Source organism: Lytechinus pictus, chromosome 16, assembly GCF_037042905.1.
Source record: "Lytechinus pictus isolate F3 Inbred chromosome 16, Lp3.0, whole genome shotgun sequence".
Classification (NCBI taxonomy): Eukaryota; Metazoa; Echinodermata; class Echinoidea; order Temnopleuroida; family Toxopneustidae; genus Lytechinus; species Lytechinus pictus.
This window is the reverse complement of record NC_087260.1, coordinates 9,314,477-9,324,885: the sequence shown is the minus strand read 5'-3', so window position 1 is coordinate 9,324,885 and position 10,409 is coordinate 9,314,477. Positions and strand designations below refer to the sequence as shown.

At 36.4% G+C, this 10,409-nt stretch overlaps 1 protein-coding gene across 1 annotated transcript; it reads right to left on the bottom strand.

Moving 5' to 3' along the window:
- Positions 1-738: 738 nt before the first annotated feature.
- Positions 739-7,713, bottom strand: LOC129278545 (echinoidin-like). The gene is given in 4 exon segments (XM_054914692.2): positions 739-5,526; positions 6,734-6,911; positions 7,431-7,441; positions 7,444-7,713. Coding segments are annotated over 4 exon segments (546 nt in total). The 5' UTR covers positions 7,564-7,713; the 3' UTR covers positions 739-5,289.
- Positions 7,714-10,409: the final 2,696 nt, after the last annotated feature.

The window sequence follows — 10,409 nt, the reverse complement described above, 5'->3', positions numbered from 1 at the left end:
TGTTGATGGGTGGGGGGGATGACTGAAATATTTTTGCATTTTTTTTGCAATCATGTTTTTAGATATGCAAGGAATTGTCATTGATATGTCCACAGTGGCGTACTATGGGTCACGGCATTGGGGGGGGGGGCACCAGCAAAAAATTTTAATCACTGAGTGAGTGCGCTAGGGAGCGCGCGAAGCGCGCTCAGTTGCCAGTTATACTGACCTAATAGAGACATTTTAAGGACATTGTCATTAAACGGATATGTATCTCGCTGATCGAATAATGCGAGCGCGAAGCGCGAGCTGAAATTTTGTTATATTCACACATAAAAGGGACATAATAATCAAATTTGTGTAATCATGATAGGTACCTGTCTCGCTAAACAATGCGAGCGCGAAGCGCGAGCTGAAAACTTTATATAATTCAGACCTGAAGTGGGGCATTCTAAGGTTTCTTTGTAGGAATTAACTAGGACCATACATATTTCATTAACCAAATGATGCGAAGCGCGAGCTGAAAATTTTTGATATTCAGATCAGAAGAAGGGACATTTTAAGGACTGATTTTAGGAATTCATGAAGAGCAGACATATCTCACCAATCCATTAATGCGAACGTAATAACGGACAGGAAATGTTTCATATACATGTATACGAAGACCTTAACATGGGGCAATCACTTTTTGAGTCATGAAAAAGAAGCATATGTCATATGTCACTACATGAAACAATGATAACTCGAGTGCTAGGAAATATATTTGTTTTATATCGACTTGAAAACGGGATGTTTTAGTACAACAGGATTATATATCTCGTTAAACAGACAATGCGAGCACCAGGAACAATGAAGACTTAGGCCCTGGGCAAATTATTTTTCACAAAATTATAATAAAACTGTTTCTTATGTATTATGTAACATAACATAATTATAATATAACATTATAATGAATATTTTCTTCTTTCCCACTACGTTTCTCTTCCTTTCTCCCTCTTTTCTTCTTTCCCCCTTTCCCCGTTTTTTGGGGTCAGCCGATGGGGGGGGGGGGATGTGCCCCCCATGTCCCCCGTAGTTACGCCACTGTATGTCCATATGGCAAATACCCCTCCAATATTATTATCTTTTTTACCCCATGATGGTTTAATGGTTTTATTAGAGATTACATTAAAAATGTTTTGACATTCCATCTTAATCCCTTCCCAAAGACCCAAACATTTATGAATTGGAAGAAACGGGGGTTTCTCTTCAATGTTATAATAAGGACATAAGTATTTCGTTTGGAAATGGTGAACGGGCTCTTTATTTGCATTTTATGATTCAATAATATTGTTTTATTTGTTAAGCGGTATATTAGGAAGAATTTTCACCAATAAAACAATTATCTCTTGTGATTTTTTTTCATTTATTTCGTAAAAACTGGGGGGATGTTCGTACAGGTCACCCCCCCCCCCTCCTCGAAAAGTGGGGGGGTATATCCCCCCCCCGGGATTTACGCCAGTGCCCTGGCCCCTAAAAGCTTTTAACCGTCCAAACTGCATTTTCGGCATAGATTGCTTTACTATTTCCTATCCCCAACTTGTTTATTTGAGCAGAAATGTGCGTATTTGCTGGGGGAAAAACACCGGTAAAAAATTAATGTGGTCGAAATTGACAAGGGTATGCAAGGGCCCCTGGATTTATACAAGGCGGTCATACAATACTTCAAAGTTTAGGTTATACATGTATTAGTTTAGTCAATAATTTCATTATATCAATCATAATCCATTATTTTGTTATCACATATATAAATTGTTTCCTATGGCCCGTATTCTGGAGTCAGCTTTAACTTAAACTCAGGTTTAAAGTTGTGGTTTAAGTATGGATAGCCAATTGTTACATAAATCACTAGCAGTAGATGTATAATATTTTTTTCACCTCATTTGGCTCTCAAATCTTTCATAATTGTGTAGGAAGTATAAACGGATGATTGTCTTCACCATCGATGAATCGGGAAAGAGCACATGCAGTAAACATAAGAAACATACAAGTTAATAAAAATTGTGACACTTTTGGCTTCCCATAATTTTAGCACAGAGTTAGACCATGGTCTAAGTTAAACCTGACTTCAGAAAACAGGCCTATGTGTTTATTTACATCATATGCAAATAATAAAAATGATAACAGTAATAATGAGAATAGCAATAATAATAATAGCAATAACGATGATCATAATGATGAACCCCCTCCTCCTCTTCCTCCTTCTCTTCTTTTTATTGATTGATATATTTACTTATTCATTCATTTTATTTATTTATATTTGGGGAGCGAGAGCTTGGCAGAAATCCTCCCCGATCAATTCTGGGTCCACCCCTGTTACAACATGACCAAAACGGATATGTCATATAAACCGGATTCTACTTGATACTTCAGAAGCTCTTCCATGACAAACAGAGAGATAATATCAGTAAAAGAAAATCAACACCACGGTGTTTAGTAAACAAAATTATTAATTTCAGAGGTTCCACTGATCCAGCTTAGCCCTGTGTGTTTTCCAAATAGCTGTAGAATATTTGGGATTGATACAAGATAGATCATACTGGCTCATCGGGGGAAGATGCCGTTCTTTTTCTCTTTGGTCATCATCGTGGCCGCGTGTTCTACCGGGTTATTTAATATCATTATCATCATTATTATTGCTATCATTACTATCATTGTTATCACCATTATTATTATCATTATCATCATTACTATTATTATCATATTTATTATTTGAGCATAAATATGCTGATTTGCTGAAAAGAAACACAAGTAAAATGTACTCTAAATATATAAGGGCACGTGAGGGCCCTGCATGGATTTTTCATTGCCGTCATACCATACTTCAAAGTTTAGGTTTTGATAAGTATAATCCATAATTTCTGTCAATTATATTCATATACAAGAGCGTGCCTTAGCCAGTTTTTTTTTTTTTTTTTTTTTTTTTTTTGGGGGGGGGGCTTCCCATTTTTTTTTTTGGGCTTCCCTGGGTTCCACGGAACCCCGCCGCTTGCCAACAGCGGCGTCAACATCAAATCTTAACGGAAGGTTAAGTTTTTAAAATGATAGCATATCTTAGAAAGTATATGGACCTAGTTCATGAGTCACTGGAAACGGTCCTAAACGGGTCCGTTTCCATGTTTTCAGGACTCTGTATACTACAAATCTCAGATTGCGCTTTGTTGCAACTTAAACTAATTAAAGTAAAGGTTTTGAAATGTCATCATAACTTAGAAAATATGGACCTAGTTCATGAAACTTGGCCATGAGGGTAATCAATGAATATCCTGCCTGAGTTTCAAGTCACATGACCGTCAAAGGTCATTTAGGGTCAATGAACTTTTACCAAGTTGGGTGTATTTGTTGAATTATACCATCATAACTTTGAAAGTTTATGGATCTGATTCATGAAACTTGGACATAAGTGTAATCAAGTATCACTGAACATCCTGTGCAAGTTTCAGGTGACATGATCAAGGTGAAAGGTCATTAAGGTCAATGAACCTTGGCCATGTTGGGGGTAAGTTTGTTGAATTACCATCATAACTCTGTAAGTGTATTGGTCTAGTTCATAAAACTTGGACATAAGAGTAATTAAGTATCACTAAACATCCTGTGCGAGTTTCAGGTCACACGACCAAGGTCGAAGGTCAATTAATTTTGGCCATGTCGGGTGTAATTGTTGAATAACCATCATAACTCCGAAAGTGCATGAATCTAGTTCATAAAACTTGGATATAAGAGTAATCAACTATCACCGAAATATCTCATGCGAGTGCCAGGCCACATGACCAAAGTCAAAGCTATATATTTAGGGTTAATGAACTTTCAAAGATTATAGATATAGTTTATAAAATGTGGATATCAAGTGTCACTGACAAGTCTTAGGTCGCATGATCAAGGTCAAATGTCATTTATTGTCAATGAACATAGTATTGTATCATTATATGAATTGTGTTTTTGTGAATAATTATTTTATAGTAGTTTTGTAAGTCAGCACTGCTGCTAGATTGAATCGCGTGATGCAGTTGAGACTGACAGAGGCGCTCCACTGGCACTTGTTCAGATAAGACCTTGTAAATTATTTAAGGTAGAGCTTGTCCATGCAGTTCTCATTTAAGCGGCCGATCTGTGAAAAGTATTTGCGGAAGAAAATAGAAAGGTTCACTCTTTATAATTCGGAGCCCCCTCATAGAAAATCCTGGCTACTGCCCTGTATACATTTATTATTTTGTAATTATCACTTAAATAAACTGGTCATTTTGCCTCCGACGAAGATTCTGCTAGGATCGAAAGCTTAGGCCCCTTTTGACTCTCTAACTTAAATAAACTGGTATCATATATGTATTTATTTACTCATTCACATATTTGTTTTTGTTTCATTACAAAGTATATTAAAATAAGATGAAGGGTCGTCCGGTTCGATGAATAAAAAAATGCGTAGCAGCGGAGCCCGCCACACTGCAAAAACTCCGGTGTTGATTTAACACCAGCCCGGAATCTATATAATCCACACCAGAGATTGGTCTAACACCAGAAAGGTGTTTATATACCACCAATCAGTATTAAAACAACATCGTTTTGATTCCAAACTGGTGTTGTTTCAATACTTCTCTGGTGTGGACATAATATAGATTCCGGGCTGGTGTTAAATCAACACCGGAGTTTTTGCAGTGCACCTGAACAAGCATAGATATAATACATAAACATGATATGATTAAATTGTACTAAAAACAAATTTTGTGAAAATTAACATTAAATAGTTAATCCATATAACACAAAATTATATAGTAAGCATAAAATGATATACAAAACTTAACGAAGGAATACCAGAACAAAGCTTATGTTGTAATCACTGGCGTAAAGAGCCCAAAAATTTGAGGTTGACTGACATGGCGTTTTGAGCAAATTTTATAAAAAGTTGCGAACAAGAAATTTTTTTGACATTTAGTTTTATTTAGAAAAAAAAAATCTTGAGATAGAATTTTCACATAATTTTTATTCAGAAATAATCATATTTCAACCTTCCCTCTTGCCTATTCTTCGCTTTTCTTTTCTTTTCCCCCTTTTTTTTTTTGGGGGGGGGAGTAAGCGCCCCAAACCCCTTATCTCTACGCCACTGCAGTTTGGCCAGTAAATTGGCATCCTCATTTCAAATAATGGATAGAATTGGTAGTTGCTTTATAAGAGAAAGATCTTTTGAATTCAGTTTTAAGTTTTTCTTATCACCACCGCCGCTGACGTCGTTGTCGTTATCATTGTGTATGGTAGATTTCATCTCAATAGGCCTAGCTAATTAGCTGGAAGTTTGCAGATGAAATAGGGCACGTTGCCACTTTGGCATCCTCCATCATTCCACAAGTTGTTTCCATAATCGCTTCTCATCAGCCCACAATCCTCCCGCGTCCGATAGTCGTCTGGTTGTCCTGGTGACCACTTGGTGAAGTCCATCGGAGTCCCGTCTGTCCATTCAAATTCACCTTCAGTTGATATATCGTGAAGTCCGAGCCACATGGCCGCCGGTGCAGTCTGAGATATGCAAATAATAATTATATTGATGATAATAACAATAGTAATAGTAATAATAATAAAAATGATGATGATAAATAAATGTTATTATAATTATAAATGATGATAATAATTACGATATTAGTGATGATGATGATAATTGATGACGATGATACGATATAATTATAGAGCGCATATATAAACATAAATCTATCATTTAGCGCTTTAGAGAAAAAGTATAAATAGATATATGAAAATATAAACATACAAACAAAATAAGTATAATTAAAAAAATTAAACGTGCATATACATCCGGGTATAAAGAGATATATAAAAGATTATATAGAAGTCCATGGATAAAATTGAGAGCATTTCTGTGAAAGGGGCCCTGTGCACGGGAAAAGACTAGGAAATTAGACGCAAGCACACCCATTTAAACTATCTTGATGATGATGATCCACAGCATTTACATTGCGCCATATTTCTGTTCAAAAACATTCAAAAGTGCAGGCTCATCCAATTATAAGCTAATTACTACACATCTGCTGAAATAAGTGAGTTTTGAGAGACGATTTGAAGAGGTCAATTTCACGGACATGACGGAGTGAAGAAGGGAGGAGGGAGTTCCAGAGGCACGGAGCAATGGATGAAAAGGCACGGTCTCATAATCCCTTTAGGTGTGTGATGGGTATATGAAGAGTGACACCGTACCAGATGAGTGTAAGCCAGGACGTAGACGCAGGCGCGTAGCCAGGGGGGGGGCGGTGCGGTGGGGGCGGTCGCCCCCCCCCCCCCCAAAAAAAAAAAAAAAAAAAAACGCTCCCAAAAAGAAAGTGGAATACTCATGCATCTTTTTCACGAGTTTTGATTTATCAATAATTGCTTAATTAAACCATGGACGTATGCTTAAACTCAGTAAACACGTGATCTAAATTGTAAGCAACTTTATTATAAATATTATTCTTATCATGCTGGGTCTGTGTGAATATTATGTTGTTGCTTTTTGTTTCAAACATGTTTATGTCTGCCCAGTGGCATGATGAGCCAAAACAAAAATTCAGGGGGTCAGATAAATAGTATTTGGCAAAGAATTTGACATTTTAAGTTCGAAAATCCAATTTTGTGATAGATTCGACATAATTGTTTTATGAAAATATAGTCCACCCTTCTCTCTCTCATTCCCCCCCCCCCCTTCCTCCTGCATCTTGATTTGTATGCCTTAACTGACCTCTTTTTTCCGGGAAGTTCTGAAAATTGTTGAGATGAAGTTTTGCTCTTTCTCAGAATGGATAGAAACAAGGTGCCCAAGGCTGTCGATAACTGTCCCTCCACTGCCGAGAGAGGGCACACTATACGACTGGCAGTAGTTCTCTGCGTCCTCCCATGTTTTGTTGTAGGCAAAAAACCTAAAACGGATCGGAAAGAGGGCAGAGACCCAGGGACAAATGATATTATAATTTTTAATAGAGAATCTATCTGCTATTAGGGGATCATGGTCATTCGATCATATTAAAACACAAAAGAAAATTACATTACCATGCACGGCTGCAAAAAGAGTTAAATGATGAGAAATTGCAAATAATGACGTCAGAGTTTACTGGGTGAGATATGAGATAGTCATACACAAAGGCAAAATGTTAATGACGACATAAAAGTAAGCGAGCAAAGTTAACTTGCTGATTGACATCCTTTTATAAGATGCGGTAACCAGGCTTTGGCACTGATAATAATGTTTATCTAATTCTCATTGATTTAACTAACATGACTGATATTAAATCGAGAGCCATAAATTTTATGTCCATGTTTGTCCATGTTGCTTTAGATCACTGCAAACCTGATCTATAGTTGTCCGATACTTCAAATTCACAATGCCACAGCCACTTAACAAATTAAAAAGAATAAGCTTGTTGATTATTTTGTTTTACCTGTAGCAGTATATTGTCCGAAAGCAGTCCAGTATGTAGGACAACAGCATCCCGCTAGTGCCCCGGTAGAACACGCAGCCACGATGATGACCAAAGAGAAAAAGAACAACGGCATCTTCCCCTGAGCATTCATCTTGTCTTAGATATTCTCCAGCTCTTTGGCAAACACAAGGCTTAGATTAATACAACTTCTGCAAATTATTTTGTTTTATAGTAAAACGCTGTGGTGTAGGTTTTCTTTTGCGTGTAAGAGTTTCGGAAGTAGCAAGCATAATCCTGTTTACGTCGAATTTCCGCTTCAAAGGGGAAGTTCCCCCTGACAAAAAGTTTATTGAAAAAAAGTAGAAAAATAATAGAGGTAGGTAAAGGTATACAAATGGGGGTCGCCTGCTTCCCTTCTTCTTCTTCTTCTGATTCTTCTTCTTCTTCTGCTTCTTCTTCTTCTTCTTCCCCTTCTTCTTCTGATATATTTACTAATTTATTCGTTCATTTATTTAATTTGGTTATTTATATTTGGGGAGCAAGAGCTTGGCAGAAATCCTCCCCGGTTTACAACATGGCCAAAACGGATATGTGATATAAACCGGATCTTACTTGATACTTCCGAAGCTCTTCCATGACAAACAGAGAGATAATAAAAATAAAAGAAAATCAACACCACGGTGTTTTGGTAAACAAAATTATTAATTTCAGAAGTTCTACTGATCCAGCTAAGCCCTGTGTTTTCCAAAGAGCTGTAGAATCTTTGGGATTGTTACAAGATAGATACTCATCAGAGGAAGATGGCGTTGTTCTTTTTCTCTTTGGTCATCATCGTGGCCGCGTGTTCTACCGGGTTATTTAATATCACTATCATCATTATTATTATTGCTGTTATCTTCGCTATCATTATTACTATCATTGTTATCACCATTATCATCATCATTATTATAATATATAGTATTTGATCAGAAATCTGCTGAAATTGTCGAAAAGAAACACAATGAGTAAAATGTACTCGAAATTTATAAGGGCATGAGAGGGCCCCTGCATGGATTTATTCCATACTTCAAAGTTTAGGTTATACTAAGTATAATCAATAATTTCATATGTCAATTGCATTCATATACCAGGGCCTTAGCCAGTCGGGGGGGGGGGGGTCCCAGGGTTCCGCGGAATCCCGCCGCTTGACAACAGCCAAAGAGAAGGAGACAGACAGGAGAAAATATACTTTTTGAAAAAAGATAAGAAAAGCCAATGAAACAAGGCGCTTAGAATATACACAACAAAAATATAAATTCCCCCTTAAACAATCATCCATAATTTCCGAACCAAAGCGAGTCTGGAAAAAAGACTTTGGACTTATATTATAATTTTTGCAACAACCGGGTCTGGAAAAAAGACTTTGGACTTATATTATAATTTTTAAAATAACTGGGTCTGGAAAAAAGACTTTGGACTTATATTATAATTTTTGAAACAACCGGGTCTGGAAAAAAGACTTTGGAATTATACCATAATTTTGGAAACAGCCGGGTCTGGAAAAAAGACTTTGGACTTATATTATAATTTTTTAAACAACCGGGTCTGGAAAAAAGACTTTGGACTTATATTATAATTTTTGAATCAACCGGGTCTGGAAAAAAGACTTTGGACTTACATTATAATTTTTTAATTAACCGGGTCTGGAAAAAAGATTGCACTTTTGTGCTATATCATGGACCTATAACAATAGGTCCATCGCTATATGAACGCATTATATTTTAGTTTAGAACGGATTCGCCAAAAATCCCTTCAAATTTATTACATTTGTGGGTAAAGTCATTATTACATTTGTGGGCGATCAAAAATTATTATTATTATTAATTTAACCTGGATAACAAAAAATAACTGAACATTCTGTAATAAAAGTAATTTTCTTTATTTCCACATCATGATGGATCATGATGAATAGATATTGATGTCACTGGCGGATCCATGGGGCACAGCCGGCCCGTGCCCCCCCCCCCCCTTGAGAGGTACAATTAAAATCTTAGCAAATATGCGGTTCTAACTGAAGCGTGCCCCCTTTTTAAAGCGAGACCCTTTTCTGCTGGCTACTTATTTTTGTGGACGAGTTAGTAGGTGGAAAACTTTTTTGCGTGTCATTTTTCAGGAAAATGTGCCCCCCCCCCGGAAAATCCTGGGTCTGCCCGAATTTAATGTGATACGTTAAATGTAAATGATACAATTATTGTTCAGTCTTTAGAGCAATACCTCAATGCAGCTAGTCCAAGTGGATGTCAGGTTCCCGAAGGGTTTGACGTCATATATGGGAAGCTGCCCCTTATGCACTACAAAATGGTTCATAATTGTTTTAAATAGATATTTCAGGAGCGTAAGAGAAATGATTTGTCTCTTGATATATACTGAAGATACAAAAAAAAACATTTTGATTTTTTTCTAGAAAATTACATTTCATTAATATTTTCTATACACCAAATATGGGAAAACTGCTCGCAAATGACGTCATCATTAAAGTATAGAAGTATAGCTTTTTTAATCTTTGATTGATTTCATAAAACCCTCACCAATATCATTTTATTGTTTATTTTTTGCTATTCTACAATGACTTTTAACTGAAATTGAACTTCCCATTAAATGAATTAAGTAAAATTGCGATCAAGAGTGTGCTTTAAATTTGAATATTAATACAGCGATTTGACATGAGAAGGCCGTCCATGAGAGTCCAGAAAAATAAGATATTCCAACCAAAAGATTATCAATTTGGTGCAGACGATCTATATATGATTTTTAAAATGTCACCCTTTCCATTATTTTTATTTTCTTAGAACCTTTCTTAGTTAATCTATGTAGGGCTTACATGCGGGGGCTTTTTTTTTTTTTTTTTGCATGGGGGTTTAAGACCCTTTTTACCTATACCATTATGACCTCTGCCATTATTACCTCTGCCATTATTACCTGTGCCATTTTTACCTCTGCCATTATTACCTCTGCCAT